Genomic DNA, 19,067 nt, shown 5'->3' on the forward strand with positions numbered 1-19,067 from the left:
CTCCTCCTTCTCCTTCACTATATTCCGAAATAGATTTTGTTTTTTCTTTACATTTTGAACTGCATATTATGTAATCAGGGACACTGAGTTTAATTTAGAATTAGTTTATTTGCCGAAAACATTCAAAGCATTCAAAGACGTTTTGTACTGAATAACAAAAGAGCGGATTCTAGCGGCCTTGCACAAAAACTTTAGTTCTCCCTCTTTTTCATAAGTTGTTCAAGCATTGAAGATCGAGTAGGCGATGATCTTCCTAACCTAATTTGATCAAGGCATAATATGGCAGACGACAATATGATTGGTGAAACTAGTCAACCAACTGAAAATGGAAAGGAAGAACAAAGCCCTGATGTTATGGAAGATGAGGAGGATGACATTGATGATGATGGTAATAATTACACTACATGGAAGTAAAATTGTATGTACTGTTAATTGGAACAATTAATGTAATTTTCATAGTCATTTAGTCATGTTAATATTTGATAAGACGTGACAAACAGATTTTATTTAACGTAACATATGAGAATGAGAGTAAATGATTAGCTTATTATTTTACAGACTTTGATTCTCTGAATCTGCAGCTGGACGAATTAAGTTCGGCTCTTGATGCTTTGGAGCAAAAGAATGATCACATCCATGCCCAACTGATGAAGCTACTGGAATCAAATCGTGAAACAAGGCAGCAGTTCCAAGAAAACATTGCAAGAGAGCAAAACTCTAATCCTCAAGTTTAGGTTCATATGAGAAAATTTGCATTCTTCGATAATGCTTATAGCACTGGGTAAATTACAACAAAATGACTTCAAAATGTCTGGGCTGTGGAATTGTAGAGTATTTAGAACTTTGTATTTGAGAATAAAAGTATTACAGTATTTAGTTATATTTCCAAATAAATACATTAAATAGCTTACAAAGTCACAAGATACACGAAGACAGGTCTTCAGGGACATAATTACAGTTTTTGTGTTGTGCACAGTACCTGCTAACTTTGGAAGTGGTAGAATATGCTTCGTATTAAAGAAATGAAAAGGTCTCGTTGGTTTAAGTTTTCGGTAGCTTAGTACTACAAAACTGTTGAGGCTTATACAGTCACTTGCATTATTATTTGTATAGAAAGCAAAATTAAATTATTTAATCGGTACACTCTTTAGCGAAGAGAAGTGTTTCGTGCTTTTAATTGCACTTAGTATTATATATCTGATCTATTTTCCACCACTTCCAAAACATCTGCAACATTAACCTGTTTGGCCTATTTAACCACTGGGTACTTTTTTTGTAGGTGGATAATGCACACATTCTCATTAATAGGAGCCCGAGATCAAAATGAGCTAGCCCATGTTATACAAAGTAAATTATAAGAAAAGTGAAAAAATTTCCTACATCTGATCTATATACTGATTTTTTCTATGCATTTTACACGTCTAAAATCATTTTGAAACTAAAACTTTCACTGTGTAAAGTTTTCAACCCAAACTTGCCAAAAGTCACATAGCCCATTTTGATCTTGGATGCGTCATTTTATGTCCAGATTAAGAAAGGATAGAATTTTTTTCTCCACATGAACATAAGATAAGCCTTTATTTACTTAATCACATTCCAAATCACATGAGTAGTATATGTATATAATGTATAAATAAATTTATTATTGTGACACAATATGTACTTCATGTATATACCTAATATAAAAAAATTTGTAAATAGTAAAGTGTTTTATTTATCTTTATTCATGAAATGATAGACCACAGAACAGAACTGATCCATATAAATTGGTTTGGATGAAATATTTCACGATTGGTGATTGAGAAGATGAGAGCAAGGGTACAGTCATTCGTATTTTGTTGGACTATTTGGAAATTTAAATGTCTTCATAGGATTACAAACATTCTGAAGTGTGTGGATATGCCTTTATTGCAATTCTTATGTTAATTGCCTTCAAATATTGACTGACAAGAGCTATCTTAATGAGCTATGTCGAAACCTGCCTTCAAACTGAGCACATATAGTAGATAAATATGAGAAAGAAAAAAAGCCACCCACACCGAATGTAAGATACAGAATTGAAACTTGAATAAAAGATTATCGTAAAATTGGGAAGTGTCCGACCTTCAGTAGACAGTGCTTCTCAGTGTGTACAGAACATATGGCTCCTTTACTTTACGTGCTTACGTACAAAAACTGTGCAAATTAAAAAATGTTTTTTTATTGATGGCACAAGGATAGATAAGTACATAAAAAAGATGTCCTCTGGACCAAAAATAAATAATTCAATAAAGCAATAACAATGTATATACGTGCACTATTCTGAAGTTGTCTCCATTGCATTCTCCAGATATACACCCTTGTTTCTTAATGCAACATTCCTCAAGTTTTCACGCCCTTAGAATTAGTATGGAGAGCTAATTGTTTTCCTAATGTGGAGAATTAACTATATATGTATGTAGTTTAAAGAGGGTTTAGACATGAGGTCATTAACAGTTCCCTTGTGAGACATTCGTGGACTGTTTTGTAATATTGAATTCCATTCTGATGTAAGGACATTCGTAAGATGGAAAATTACTTCCACTGACAGGTTGGTACAGGAGAATTATTTTATGTGCCATGGATCTATGATGCAGGTACCACAGTTTACCTTTTGAAGGACATCACTGAAAGCTTTCTAACAGGTTTTAACTCTAATAGAAAATATGATAGTACTGGTAACATAACCAATCTAGCAAGGACTACTATCACAACCTTCATTTGAAATACAATGAATCTCTTCATACACGTCAAACTTGTTGCACTCCCTGAAGCAGTTTGAAACTGAGCTTCTTACTCTATTGTGGCAATTTATCCTAAGAAGTTCCTTTCCACAGAAGCTAAATTACTTTTCAGAACGGAAAGTTACATTTGTTTGGATAAATATGTGCAATATTATTATTATGACAATTCTAGACTTTCTACCGTTTCTGATTTACACAGTAGAAAAAATCATTAATGTACAAAGAAAAATTAAGATTGCATTCAGTGATAAAGAATGTTTGGGAGCTGAAATCCATTTAAAAAATGGGAATTACACTCTTATAAAAGATTAAATATCAATTTTATTTACAATATATATTTTTATTTCACTTATAAAATATAATCTTATACAATGAAAAATAAACGAGTCGTTTAAAAAAAAAGTAACATCACATAAAAAATGTCTACATCTTCCGAAAGCATGACATTAAAATTATAAACTCTTCCTTAACATATATCTTAATAAATAAAAGGATTAATCCATATTAACATAATAGTTTTTCTGTCATTTATATGCTAGAAATATTAAGTTTGGTTAGCCAAAATCATACAAGTTCACATCAGACTTAGGACGGAATTCATAGTCGTCAATTATAAATGAGTGAACCCTTAAGTGGTTGCTCATACTCATTTCTAATTCATAGTTGTCCCTCATTCACATAATGAGTGATTACTTAAGTGAGCTGATCTGTACCCTTAAGGAACACACTCAGTTGAGTTACTGTGGAATCCCAGTCACCAAGTCACTCAATTGAGTGCGCTCCTTGTATAATGGCAGTTGATTTAATATAAAATGTCTGCATACATGTCCAACTTGGAGTCAGGCCACAAAGGGGAAAACAATGGAGGAGAGGGGTTCGATCTGGCACTGTGGATTGAACTTTGGCGTAGCTCAATGGTGAGAGCGCTTGGTACATAGAACCAAGTATCTGGGTTCAGTCCCCAGCACTGGAGCGAATTTTTCTCCTCTAATATCAATTAATCAATGAATTAATTTTTAGAAAAGTTTGCCAAGTTCAACACATGTTTACACTCAGGACCCTGGTCTCACACAGAATGGCAAATTCTATTATATATTAGTCTTTTATCAAATATTGGTGAAAGAAAACAGATAACGTAGAAATTTAAATTACAGATTAAGTATTTGGAACCTTTCCAGAAAGAAAAGCAGCAGCTCCAAAATCTCATACTTATGAATTACTGTGTTCTTATACCTGAAGGTTTGTTTCAGTAGTAACTTTGTTCCAGAATTCCCATAATTCCTTTGCTTCAAATTTATGTTCTTGGAACAGTTTTCCCCTTAAATTTTTTTACCACGAACATTTTTATATTAGTCTCATAACAGACACATGCAAATGTAACTAAGGCTCTAGAGCACCCATGCCCAGGCAGGGAAGATCTAGCCTTCAAACGAGGTGCAACAGTGATGTAGAATCGTAAAATACCATACAGCTACACGCATAAAAGTTATTCTACGTCACTGCGCATCTTGATTGAAGGTTGGGCATGCCTGCTCCAGAGAATAAAATAGGAGAAAAGATGTGCTCCAGAAATTATTTTAAATTCTTAAAATCCCTGCTTATTACTGTAGATAAAATATATGTATGTATGTATAATATTATTTATTGTGGTAGACTCAATGAAACAGATTTTTTAAATGACAGAAAAGAAGACAAAAGCACCGTGCTTTTATGGAGGTAAAAAAAAAAATGATGAAATTGGAGCAGACTAGGAGTGTAGTCCTCGCAAATCTGAGATGTTTAGCATTGGAGACAAGAATTTGAAGAGTCCACTGCAAGAATGATGGATGTCATTTGGAATACATTTTGCAGGAGAAGCAATTGAAAGTTTGAAATGCTTAGCTCTCAAAGCGTAACTGTGATTTTCCGATCATTACTGGACAATGACTATCAGTGTTAATGCCATATAACTCTCTATGTACATTCTATATGTCTTAAGCTATGCATTGACAGTCTTGGTTCATTTTCGACAAGAAAGTGACATCCATCATTCTTGCAGTGGACTCTTCATTTGTAAAGCATCTGCAGGAGTCACAACAAAATTACTGAAATTAAAACCACATAGAATTCTAGTATTTCATCCATTACAATCATAAAGATAATTTTTTGTAACTGCGTGTTAGTAAAACGGAATAATGAAAAAAATTGTCCCAAATCGATTTTATTTCACATTATTTCATCTGCATGATCAAGCAGCATCACAGAATAACAGATATTGGTCATCAGAGAAACCCAAGTATTATACGATGCAAAAAAACAGGGGTGTGATATGCCATCAGTCGCCATGGAATTATTGAACCATTTTTTTAAACCAATCAACAGTGTGAGATACATCAATCATATTTTGGAATCTTTATGTGATGAGTTAACATATGTGCAATGTTTATCAGTGTATTTTTTACAAGACAACACCACAGCTCATACTACAAACGAATCCATAACCTAAGTGTGTCAGATATTTGGAGACAGAATAATTATAAACAGGAATTTATGGTCCACTCATTCCCCAGACCTCATGCCTTCTGATTTTCATCTCTGAGAAACTTTAAAAAATAAAGTATATAAAACGAATCCCCATATGCTAGATGAACTGAAAGAAAATCTACAAAGAGCAATTAGGTCCATTACAATAGAAAAACTGATGCATGTAGACAATTTCTTGGGAAGGTGTGAAATATGTGCAAGAGAAAATGGACATTACATACAGCATCTTCTGTGAGCAGAGTGAGTACCGAATGTTGTGTTATATAACATACACCTTCGTTTAGCAGAGACCTGGCTTCCTATCCAGTATGAGGACGCCCAATTTACCGATTTAGATAGCTCAGATGGACTGTACACAAGGAGTTCCAATCTTTAACAAATAGGAAGTACTGCTGAGCAAACTAGCAAAATACTGGTTGAATTTTCTCCTATATTTTACTAATAAGTGTAATGTGAAACATCAGCAGCAGTTTTTAATAATAAACACAGAATTATTTTGTCCAACTGGGGGTTAAAGAGAATACAGTTTTGCAATCTGTTTCTTAACTGCTGTCCACTCATGTACATAAATGAAGAGTACACGGGAAAAACGCACAATGTCACATTACAATTAAGGGTGAGATAATGATCTATTTCAGTATATTACTGCAAAATTTATTGGTGTTTCTACTGGAAACTAAGGAAATGATGAGTGTATCCATGGTTTTAATTCTCCTTTATCACTTGTTGTGAAAATAACACTAAAGTTATTAGTAATATAGTGAATTATATAACTACATCACCCTTAACAGAATTGTGACCTTGTTCATTTTTCCCGTGTACCCTTCAAATGTGATTACATAAACTTACTCTGGGCAATATTGTCTGGTGCATAATGATTAGCATGACATTCATCAGTATATGGATATTTCAACATTTCTCTCTACATTTATTTGTGATATGGCACATCATGCTTACTACTAGTAATATCTGCAAAAAAAAAAAATATATATATATAATATATATATATTAGGGTGGCCCTTAGCTATAGGTAATCTTCCGAAAGTTAAAATTGTGCTGCTCCCACCCCCTTACCTTGTTCCAATCAACAAAAAAAATGATCTGTGCAAATTTACAGCTCAATCGGACACCTGCTTGGCAACCCTCAAATGCTTTGAAGTTGGAACATAGTATACGCGACAATTAATTCCATACAAAAGCAGTATACTCTTCCCGATCTCGACCATTTCTTTTTTTCTTCTTAGAGAAATTTATATAGACATTCTGGCAACCCAGCAATTGTTTAAAAATATTCTGAACGAAATTTTCGAAAAGTTAATTCGAAAAATTCCTGAAAATAAAATGAAAAATTTAAGAAATATGAGTTTTTTTTTTTTTTTTTTTTTTTTTTTTTAGTAACGCACACAACTTCTGTAAGAGAGAAACATTTTTATTTACAACAATAAAATGTATATAATCAAAACACTATGTAAATGAACGAACATTGAACATTATTTTTTCCTAAGGGAGGATTTAGTAGCAGTTGGATATTTTTTACAGTCTCTGGTAACAATCTGTAAAACAAATTGTTTCTCAGTTTCATCTTTTGTGAGAATATTATTGTAATCCTGAATAAGTTTGACTTCTCTTTCTGCAACATCCTTCACAACAACTATCTTCTAAAGTTTTTCAATTCCACTTTTTTAAACAGGACCTCCTTCCAAGTTGAAAGGTCTTTGCTGAGGAAATCAGTGCCGATAGAAAATCTCGTGAAGAAAATTTTAGTACCAGTAGTTACAAAAGACGAAAACTCAATATTTGTAAAGGAAAAAAAATCATTCTGTTGCAGAATGTAGCTCTTCAGTTGATTTCTTCTTTTTCTTCTTCCAGTATAACTTGAGCCATATTTGCTTTAACCGCTGTTAGAACAGTCATCAAATAAGGATAGAACCACAGTTTCGGGAACTAAGTACCAGAGATGGTTGGAAAATTTGTTTGCAGCAGCCTGACTTCTGGATCAATATCCAGATAATTTATCAGTTCACGCATACTTCTGATGACAGAAACCAGGCTCGAACACAGCCCACACTCTAGCAAGAAAAATACATAATTAATCTCCTTAAAGAGTTCTCCTTATGAGATACCTGAAATTCATCTTGAAACAAGTATATCTTGAATGCAAAAATTGCTTTTGCCATTCACCTAGCATGACTTCCAGCTCCTAGTATATGAAACGATATCCCGTTCTTTGGAATGCTGCCAAGAAAAATCATCGTTAAAAATTCTTATCCTCTTCATTTATCATCTGTCTCAAAGCTCTGAATGAACTATGTCAAAGAGATCGTCCATAATTTCTACAAAGATATCTCTCTTCTCTTTTCCCTTACCTGCAGTCTACTCAAATATTCTATAAACCTTTCCAATCATCATAGAGTTTGAATAACTTATGAACACAGTGGTCACTTTTTCTAGTACGCATTCGTGCGTTGTGCCAAAAAATTAAAACTTCTTGAATCACCAATGCTACACTTTCCTTTGTTGTAAGATTTACAACTTGAACATTGTAGAAGAAAACGCTTAAAACTTGCCAGTTTGAAGGTAGTTTGGCTCCGATGATTTAATTGGAGATGTAGTCAACAAGAGATACATAAAAGTATTGTGTTAACTTATGTGACGAACCACGTGAAGAGGTTGATGCCATTTTACAACTCTAGGAAAAACGTCTTGAAAGTCACTTTACACGAGCAGTCAGCAGGTCAGCACAGACAGTTCTGAATCAATAAGTGAAACATTATTCATCAACAAGATCATGTTTAGTTATAAAATAAGTGAATAATAAAACAACAACAACAACAACAACAACAATAATAATAATAATAATAATAATAATAATAATAATAATAATAATAATAATAATAATAATAATAATAATAATGTGCAGTAGGTTTATCTAACAATATTAGAAAAACTATTTTACGGACTAAACTTTCAAAACTTCATGGTCGTTGAGGGTTGCCTTGCAGTTGTCCGACTGAGCTGAAAATTTGCACAGATCGTTTTTTTGTTGATTGGAACAAGATAGAGGGGTGGGAGCTAAACTTTTAGAAAGTTGAAAAATAAGGGCCACCCTAATATATATATATATATATATATATATATATATATATATATTCAATTTGTTTTAATTGTTGATAATGATATGCACATGCTTGTACATGCGATCTATCAGTAAAGCAGGGATGTCAAAATGCCTACTACGTGCTCATACTACAAGCAATATAAATCCAACAAGGCTAATTTTTTAACAAGATAAAGTGCAATTATCGCTCTTAAGGAAATGTTGTGCAGGTTCTTGAGTGCACGCAGTGCAGGAGTTTTGATATCCATTGCAATAAAGTATATTACAGCGTAACAGCTGTACATTAACAACTGCAATTTTACAGAATTTTGCGAAATGAAATTAAATCACTGCAATAACATGAAGGACTAAACATGACAACCATCTAAGCATTATGAAGTGCTTCACTGAACTTCAAGCCAAAGTATCGATATATGTATTAAAGTAAATATGTATAGTTGTATTATTCTAAAATATTATGAATTAATGTAAAAACTATTGAATATCGTAACACATACATGAAGAACTCAGTGCAACATAACAATGAGAAGTCACACATTTGTCAAAATCCAAATTTTTACAGTTACTTAATGCAGGAATTGTGGCAAGTATGGCTCTATTGATATTACCACAGTCATCATCATCATCCTCCTCCTTATCCTTCCAAGTACTAAGCTTTTTGGCATGTTACGATCACAGCGGAGAATTTTATTATCACTGCATAATAAAGTTTCAAATTTTGCACATAACTATAAGTAAAATCACATATGAGACAATATAAAATTTAAAAATATGTAATTAAACAAAAAAAATAGATAGGTGGGTGGGTAGACAAATGAATGAATAAGAGAGGACAGACAGATAAATATTTAGATATCAGTTTCACGGAACTGTTTGAAATCTTGAAAATGTTCTCCCATATATAGCATATATGGCTTGCCATCATATTGCACCGAAACCTTCAACAATTTTTCTGATATTTTGTATTATAGGTACAGTATATAATAATATAATCGTCTGTAGCTGCATTTAGATTGGCAACAGGTCATGACTGTTTGGCCAAACACCTGCATAGAATTGGAATATATCAGTCCCCTAACTGCCCATTGTACAATTCAAATCAAGAAATGGATTCGGAACACCTCAAAATCTGTGCTTTAGTGGCTGACCATGACAATATCTTTGAAAAATATTGGAGTGCAAGAGGCCAAATGACTTTATTGTCAAACGCCTGGCATTAGAAAACAACAACATATAATTAAAAAATTACCCTGCTTTGATCAGTCTTACAATAATATAAAAATATGACTTTACTACATTGAACAATTATAATCGTATTATATAGTTAACTAGATTACTTACATATCTTGACACTACAGAGTCTAGCCTAAGGGACTAGAACTCTGCCATCTCTTGGCACTACAATCTGACAAGCAGATTACCAGCTCTCACAGATAACAATGACTGCACTACAGTCTGACAAGTTATCTTTCGCGTTACTAGTGAATTATTTACTTAATGAAATGGGGAGAATTTTACCTGAATGATAGAACAGTTGCTCAAGATGTCCTCCATTAGATTCTATAAATGAGATCGGGAAAACCCAACATACTACTTGCCACATTGCAATCTCGCAGTTCAGTAAGAATGCTGATAACTTAGGTTCGCCTTAAGACCATCCCAGGACACAATGCATAGGAGTGGCTGTTCTTGTCACAACAGCTCCAGAAGAACTAATAATCAAATTTTTAAGTTCACTTGCCACACTGTGGTGTCGTGAAATGGCAAGAATCCTCTGCAAGAGCTGGTGATCTGTTTGCCAGACTAGTTCTGAGAGACAGCAGAAAAGCCGATCCTTTACGTTTGACTCACCCTGTATATGTGTATGGAGTGAAGGTCTTAACATGAGTTAAACGAAGTAATTACTATGTTTCACTCTTTTCGTATAAATATTTATTTTCACCATTGTTTTCTTTCTTTTTCTCCTGCTGAGTATTTCCTGTCATTCTATCTTCCTCTTAAAACTTCCTACAGGTTAGCAAGATAATACCTGTGTGAATATATCGCGGGTGCTCGTGTAAAGGGGGTTAAGTCAAAGTGTAAGGTATGTAAACTTCTCTCCTTTGGTATTGAACAAAACCCCTTTGTCACAAAATGCGTAGCACTGTAAATGCATCATGGATGGAATCATGACTTAACCCCTTTAACACAAGACAGAAGTAATCGTGGAGGGTTCAAATCTTTACTTATCCTGCTTTAGCCAATTCATACTTAACCCCCTTTACACGAGCATCCGCAATATTTTATTCAGTGTGTACCAGAAACAATTAGTTTCGTGTTATTCCATTCAATTGTAACATTATCTCTCTTCAGCTCCTAAATTCAGTCAGTTGGAGTATATCATTCTGTACTTAAATCCAAGTAATATGAGATCATTATTATCATTATAAAACGAGAGGAAATATTGAATTACTGTATTGTACTCATTCTGTAGTTATCCAACGATATCTATTATTAATGTTAACTTTTTGTATCAATCAATTAATTAGGCATTTGTTGACTTGCTTTATTCTGTCAACTGAATCTGTGTTAAAGTAAAATTAAATATATATATATATATATATATATATATATATATTTTAATTTTAGGAACAAAAAGGAGGTACAAATTCAAATAAGCGTATTCTCAATGAAATCCCTAGTTTTGACAACTCTGCATGACATTCTTCTTAGCGAGAGACATAATTTTAGGCCAACATGTAAGTTAAGCTGATATAACAATAGTGTAGCACTGGAAATATGTGTACAATTAGTTGTCAAAGCCTTCAATAAACAAATATTAAGTTGTAAGCCTTCTAGCATAAAATAGTTCAGACTTTCTTCCTTAGGTCTTGTTACTGTCTATATAAGACAGAACTTTACCTGCAATTTTTTATTTAAAATTATTACTATACAAATGACTTTTCTTCCTTCATATAAAATAAATTCAGATACACGTTTCAAACTTCACCAACTTACTTCAGACATTCTCCTGAAGAAAGGAGTTTACCTACATACTGATTTATTCAAAACTTGAATCAGGATATCCAGCTGCCCAGAGTAAAAGCTTTTTCAGTAATGAAGAGTCCACTTCCTCAATAAGAGTTACATTTGGGTCCTTCATTTGCAAATGATCAAGCACAACCTGACCTCTAGTATGACTTCCATGAAGTTCCACTGTCACATGGCATTTTCGACTTTTTTTGATAATGTCTGCACGAAGAAGCACTGCAGCAATTATAGCATCACAAGGTAACCATGACGTAAAATTTGAATTCTCCCATACTTTCTTCTCAATCGCGTTTATGAGATCCATATGTGTATTTCGAACAGCTCCAAGTGTGTTGAACCTCCAATCCTGTTACAGAATTTTTAAAATCAATTCATTTATTATTAATAAACGTAAAGTCACAAGTTTTTATCTCCTTACATAATTATACTTCCAGCCAGTTCCATTACAAATAGAACTTATAAAACAGTAGCAATATTCAGATTAGAAATAGGATATGACTATTTTGAACATTTACCGGTATACAAAATAGGTTGCAAGTAGTAGTGAAGTGCGTTTCATAACCTCTCCTACTCAAATCCCATCTTCACCTTCTCGTGGTGAAACCTGTATTTAACAAACGAGGCTCTGGGGACCGAGTTACAGAGGTATAACTGAGCCATAAAAAATGGAGGAAATGCCATTTCAGCATGCTGACCTACAATAGCATGCATAAGAGTACCCTTATAGGTGAAGAGGGGATATGGTTGGTGGAGTTGTGTGACAATCCTTCCAGCTAGGTCATATGGACCCACTAATCAATGGCAAATGTAATTCTCCGAACATTTTGGGGGTTACATGTATGTGATATAACAGCCGAAACATAAAAATATGGTGCCTACATTAAATCGTTATTTTTTTTGCTTCATCACTCTCCTATATTAAAAAGCAAGAGAGTTAATGACTTTACTGTCAAGGACTCAGCATTAGTTAACAACATTTATACAGACTCCAAAGCAGCTATTCTATCAATAGTCTCTAAACACACACCTTCATCTCAAACAGCAGAAATAACTAAAATGCTCTCTCAATTAATATCACTCAATAAAAGAATTGTATTCCAATGGATACCATCACATTGTGGAATCCTGGGAAACGAGAATGCGGATGCTTTAGCAAAGAAGGGCAGCACTGCTACTTACAGACCTGTTACTAAATCTACATATTACTCAAAATCTGTGCTTCAGTGGCTGGCCATGATAATATCTTTGAAAAATATTGGAGTGCAAGAGGCCAAATGACTTTATTGTCAAATGCCTGGCATTAGAAAACAACAACAACATATTACTCTGTGAAAAGATTTATTAAATCTACATACTTAGACTTCAACAAACAAAATTTTATAACACAATCTCAAGGGAAAAAAATGGAACTCTCTGCATCATAATCCACAGTTAATTCCCGATTTACTACGAAAATCGTCTTTAGCTGCATTTAGATTGGCAACAGGCCATGATTTTTTGGTCAAACATCTGCATAGAATTGGAATATATCAGTCCCCTAACTGCCCATTGTGCAACTCAAACCAAGACATGGATTCGGAACACCTCAAAATCTGTGCTTCAGTGGCTGACCGTGATAATATCTTTGAAAAATATTGGGGTGCAAGAGGTCAAATGACTTCATTGTCAAACGCCTGGCATTAGAAAACAGCAACAACATTTATACAAAATGTAACAAAATCAACACATCTATAGACAAGGATCACTTGCCACAATGTGAAAATCTGATCATAAACAGGAAATATACGCATTAAGGTAACTAATAGTATTTTTAAAGTCCGAATAGTACATAAGTTTTAGTGATACTTCAATGGTAATAGTGATATTAATTTAAAGACACACAGTGATGGCTAACAAGTGATATCTCGTATTTATAAATTTGCAGGTGATTCAGGAAACTGTTTTAAAATTAATTTCTCTCAAAATAGACAAACTTTTTATATATGTTTCTGCTTTGCAAGAAGATCTACTCGAGGACAAAATATTAGTTAATTGTCCAATTGTGTGAGCATAATAATAACGTAGTTATTCAAATAACAATGTAGTTAAACAAAATGGCCATTTTTGTAGATAGGAGGTATTACTTCTTAGCCATTGATAAGCTGATCACTGATACACAAAACGACTTACAATTCATTCTGGTTTGGCAAGGTAGGTTGTGCTACACCGTCTCCAAGATCATGCTGCCTATTTAATGCTAACAGACGACATTTTATTACTAGAAATACAAGTGAATTTTTCAGTACTCTCCGTATGTGTAAACACTGCATTTGCTATAATTTTGGTACATAGCAATGAAGAAATAAAATAACACACTGGAAAACTAGGAAACTAAAGCGATAAATGGTGTGGGATGGTGAGCCATCGTTGGGGTGGTTGAGGATGGAATAAAGTTGTGAAATAAATATGATTACAATGACAGTGATAAAATTATCTTCAGCAAGTTTGTGTACATTTATCTTTTTATGAATAAAGTCCGCCGAGTTAGCTCTGTGGTAGCGTGTCTGCCTCAGACTAACCGGCCCAGGTTCGATTCCCGGCAGGGTTAGAAATTGTCATGTAAAATTTCTACCTCGGGACTAGGAGAGATGGTGGTGCACAACTTTAATCACTAAATTGTGCACCAATATGCCTGGGTTAAATCCCAAATCTCTCCGCAGTGCATATGAAGAGAAGGCATATGTCACTGTTGATAGTGATTCGTCCATCGGATGTGGATGTTAAGCCTGGCTATTCGACAGGAGTAGGCTACATGCCGGCACTGGGTTTCCCCTTCTCCCTTCCTCACCATCATCATCCTCACCCATTCTCTGCACTACGCTTACACATACACTCACTCTAGTACACGATGTAACTCTTCACAGATATACATCATGCATAATGTGGTCTGCTGAAGTGGTGTGCAACTTGAAAATGAGTCACAGTCCTGCCATCTATCCGCAGTATGCGGAATCCGAATCACATAAAATGAAGTGGGCAGGCATTAGAAACACACATACTTACCAAAGAAATATCAGTGTTGAGACACGTTTCCCAAGGTAACAAGAAAATAGGGCAACGAGCTCGTGTGAGAACAATATGGGCAGCTTCAGGGTCACTGTAGAAATTGAATTCTCCTGCAGATGTGATATTGCCCATTCCTTAAAAGAAACCGTTAACTCCATAAACTGAAGTTGAAACAAACTAGCTACAATTTACAAGGTAACTTAAAGCTACAACTATAATACTATTACAAAGAAAACATATGAGAGAACTTACTATATAACATTTATATTCTGTGTGTATGGTAATTATTGCATTTCACATCGAACATATAATCTATGAGCCACATCACATTAGCGATATGACTCTGCCTATTATGAAATGGTTGAATGATGAAGGGGAAGTAATGAACCTTAAGAAGAATGCCTTCCAACAATGTTTCACTATAAATTGTACTTTCATTTGCAGGATTCTAAACAGAATCTTCTGCGTGGAAAGCTGATGTTATAGATATTAACTAACAGGATTTCTTTCTTACTTTTAAAAACTTTTATAGGCCTACTTTTTATTAATGGTTTTCTTGTAATCTCATTTGCTAGTTTCTACAATCTTTTCCGTCTACTGCTATATAGTGAAGGGTGTAAAATGGTCCACCTTATTAACCATGGCAATATAAACACAGTGAGTGGTCAAATGTACAATTCAGAAAATTTTTGCCCTTATGTAAAGAATTCCCATCATTTATTCATTGGAGATAGCAGACGACTGAAATATGTTGTTGGATTGAAACATAGTACCAGATAACAATACAGCATCAGACACAGAAGGGACATCATACTTCATCAATTAATTTGATGAATATAAGAGAAAAATATAAATAACAAAATTTTATGTTACTTACTGTCAGAGTGAAGTAAAACTTCCCTTTTCATATCTCCAAAATGAAGCAGAAGGAAAAGGAATCATATTAAAGTAATTATAAAATTATGTAAATTATAACACTTAGAAATAAGTATTTTAGTTCAAAATTGCAATAGTCAGAACACTTTTCAATATCCAAGCTCCTAAAAAAATACAGGTGACGAAGAGTAAAACTAGAAGGACCAAACAGAAATGCGTAAGATGAAACAGAATGAGGAGAATAATAAAAAAGCGAAATGATGAAGTTGCTGTTATATTATTATTATTATTATTATTATTATTATTATTATTATTATTATTATTCACATGTTTCTCTAGCAATCAAATGAAGACAATAAGACATTCTTTTCATATCTGTGTTACTGTGTCTATCTACTAACAATCCTAAAAATAAGTTAACATGCCTCTTCTACTCCTGATGATATCTTGATACAACACTGCTAATATTTATGTTGTGACCTTACCTGTAGAATTTCCTCCCATTATAAATATGTCCTTAAGGTTACTGGTAAACTGTGCGTATGTCTTCATGGCAAGTGCAATGTTGGTAAGTGGTGCCAGACAGACCAAAGATACTTTCTCTGGAGAAAAAATAAAGAGAATTTTATTGTTGTTATTGTTGTTCATTTATTCCTAGACGTATTGAAGTAAATCCAAGCTTATTACTAAGGACTAAATAATTATTTTATGCTGTATTTAATTGTCAATAATGCTTCTCCTTTTAAAAATTAAGATTATATATTACTGTCCACACTTTACACTAATATTTGAAAGAAAGAAAAAAAAAAAAAAAAATATATATATATATATATATATATATATATATATATATATATATATATATATATATATATTTTTTAGATTGTGTGTGTGTGTGTTTTCTTTTAGTAATTTTACATAAGTTATGAAGACATTCAAATACAAATATTAATGGAAATGAAACTTCTTTAGTGAATTATTGTATCACAATTCACTACATCAATATTTCTTTTTAAAGAGGGTATTTTGCCTACATTCACGTTAATAATATCATATGATATTTTTGTTTTGGGTAATGATCTGAATGTCACAAAAATTTTAATACTACAAAAAAGGGTCACCAAGCGAGTTGGCACAGACGGTAGCATTTGTGACTCATATTCGGGTCCCGGGTTCAAATTCCATGGCCAGCCAATCTGACTGGGGTTTTTCAGTCACAAAAGAAAGCTTCCTTTGCCATTGCTATCCTCCTTTTCACTTTCTGGCAGCAGCTCATGTTATTACTTATAGTAGGTACACTCTAAGTATTTGAAGCTCTCTACTTGTTCTACTGCCTCGTTTTCAATTCGCACGTTTACCTTCTTTATTTTTCTTCTTCTGATAACCATGGTCTTCGTCTTGTTTGCATTTATATTCTTCCCATACTGCTCACAGATGTCATTTAGCTCCAGTAGCATATACCTCAGTATCATATCGTCGCCTGAATGCAAGAACTAGGTAACTCGAAATTTGCGTTTTTTAGTTACCTCTTTTATAGCATAGCAAAAATCGCACAAAATGTAATCCAGGATCTAGGTAACGGATCGAACGATACCAGCGACATCTATTTTCCAATATAACAAATAGATAAAAGAAAACGAGACATATTCCTTAGTGCAATAAATAAGTAAATAGGCAATGTCACAAAATATGGAAAATCAAGTTACCTAGTTCTTACATTCAGGCGACGATATGCTCTTCTGCTAACAACGGCATATCATCAACAAACTGAATATTTTGTTTACTTATATACAGATTTCTAATGTTGATACACCTTTCTGTGCCTAAAGTCTTATTCTTGTTCTCCACTCTTCTCTGTCCATTTTTGAATATATATAAACTAATGGCAGGCATGGAATTTGCATCATTCACCTATCTAGTGGGCAACATGTGCTGAAGCTTATACCTCTTTCAGCCACCATGAAGGCATTGCCCTTTGTGCAGCATACGGCGCGAACTATGTAATACAGTATGATGATGATGATTCATGAAGAAACAATTGAATGTCGGTAGGGGAAATGGGCGTACCCCATGCAAACTACCACCAACAAACACAGTCTTTGTTGAATAATTTCAAGGGAAAAATTTTTCCGGGGCCAGGTATCGATCCCGGGACTTCTGGTTGAACGTACCAGCGCTCTACCAACTGAGCTACCCAGGAACTCCACCCGACACCGTCTCAACTTTTCCCTCTATATCCACACAACTCGCGTGGGCTGACGAAACGCCAGAGACCCACATCGAGTGCACACAATCTCTGTGTGACTTGGAATTGTGGTTTTCTGTTAACGTACACAGTGACGTATATATTATGCAAATCTAGTCTTTCAGGTAAGGCTCCCTGTAAAGCAGATTTGAATAATTTCAAGGGAAAAATTGTTCCGGAGCCAGGTATCGATCCCAGGACCTTTGGTTGAACGTACCAGCGCTCTACCAACTGAGCTACCCGGGAACTCCACCCAACACAGTCTCAACTTTTCCCTCTATATCCACACAACTCGCAATTATTCAAATCTGCCTTACCTGAAAGACTAGATTTGCATAATATATACGTCACTGTGTACGTTAACAGAAAACCACAATTCCAAGTCACACAGAGATTGTGTGCACTCGATGTGAGTCTCTGGCATTTCGTCAGCCCATGCGAGTTGTGTGGATATAGAGGGAAAAGTTGAGATGGTGTCGGGTGGAGTTCCCGGGTAGCTCAGTTGGTAGAGCACTGGTACGTTCAACCAGAGGTCCCAGGATCAATACCCGGCCCCGGAACAATTTTTCCCTTGAAATTTTTCAAATCTGTTTTACAGGGAGCCTTACCTGAAAGACTAGATTTACAGTCTTTGTTCACCACAAATTCCAGTTGAACCTTCCGGAATTCGAACCCAGGTTACTAGTGTCGAAAACCAATGTTTTAGTCATCTGGCTAACTATGTGCAAGCGAAAGCAGTGCTATTCAATTCTCTATGATTTTGGAGAAAAAAATCCGACAGTGCAGTTGATGAAAAATATAAAATTATCCCCATAGGAAGGATGGCATTCCAGATCCACTGCCCACATTTGCTGCTGATAAATGCGAAGAATTAATTCTACAATAACCTTTTAATTTTTTTTTCATTGTTTAAATTTACCTAACCCAAACGAAATGTGAGAAACGTGGAATTTAATGGCATTACTTGAATCCACGTCTTTTGTTGAAATTCAAAACTGAAATAGTGATCATTAATACGAAAAAGTTCTACAAATTTTATAAATTACCTTTATGCTGAGACGTAATATTATTGAGAGCAGAGACTGCATTTTCAGGCTGAAGCATTCTCATGCTAGGTTTATGTGGAAAGTTCAAGTCTCCAAATCCATCCAAGCCATGAAAATGTTCAAATTCTATTGGACATTTTGTTTCTCGTAGAATTAATGGTTCTTCTGCACCTTGATAAACTGGAATCTGAGAACGTTACATTTTTTTTAAATAAATGGTCTTACAATCTTATGGCATTACTGAAAATATCTCATCTCATTATTTAATTCTAAGAAATATTATGTACATCTCGAATTATTAGTAAATACTAAAGACTACAACTTCATCATTTTATATCACGTTTATCTTGTTTTCTTAAAAAGTCTATTGTCAATGGCTAGAGAATTTCAAAGAAATGTTCTATAGCAGATATGTACCGATA

The 19,067-nt window shown here is 34.1% G+C and overlaps 2 protein-coding genes across 5 annotated transcripts in view; one reads left to right on the forward strand and one right to left on the reverse strand.

The window, feature by feature from the left end:
- The first annotated feature begins 83 nt into the window (after positions 1-83).
- Positions 84-1,705, forward strand: LOC138706366 (bublin coiled-coil protein). Its single transcript, XM_069835558.1, has 2 exons — positions 84-388; positions 559-1,705. The coding sequence occupies exons 1-2, from the start codon at positions 280-282 to the stop codon at positions 732-734; spliced, it is 285 nt and encodes a 94-aa protein (XP_069691659.1). The 5' UTR covers positions 84-279; the 3' UTR covers positions 735-1,705.
- Positions 1,706-3,061: 1,356 nt separating this feature from the next.
- The window catches only part of LOC138706364 (uncharacterized), a 201,090-nt gene continuing 185,084 nt past the window's right edge, over positions 3,062-19,067 (reverse strand). For all 4 annotated transcript variants that reach the window (XM_069835552.1, XM_069835553.1, XM_069835554.1 and 1 more), the window contains 5 exons: positions 18,646-18,832; positions 15,840-15,956; positions 15,356-15,388; positions 14,476-14,612; positions 3,062-11,779 (listed from right to left, as the gene is read on the reverse strand). In XM_069835552.1, the coding sequence (XP_069691653.1) occupies positions 11,444-11,779; positions 14,476-14,612; positions 15,356-15,388; positions 15,840-15,956; positions 18,646-18,832 (810 nt within the window). In that variant the 3' untranslated portion in view covers positions 3,062-11,443. The remainder of the gene's footprint in view (positions 11,780-14,475; positions 14,613-15,355; positions 15,389-15,839; positions 15,957-18,645; positions 18,833-19,067) is intronic.

Source organism: Periplaneta americana, chromosome 9 (assembly GCF_040183065.1).
Source record: "Periplaneta americana isolate PAMFEO1 chromosome 9, P.americana_PAMFEO1_priV1, whole genome shotgun sequence".
NCBI classification, from domain to species: domain Eukaryota; kingdom Metazoa; phylum Arthropoda; class Insecta; order Blattodea; family Blattidae; genus Periplaneta; species Periplaneta americana.

Excerpts from the sequence above, each read along its gene's own strand:
- LOC138706366 (XM_069835558.1), top strand. The coding sequence starts at position 280 with ATGGCAGACGACAATATGATTGGTGAAACTAGTCAACCAACTGAAAAT. Across the intron at positions 389-558 it reads GGATGACATTGATGATGATG|ACTTTGATTCTCTGAATCTG; the intron begins GTAATAATTACA and ends ATTATTTTACAG.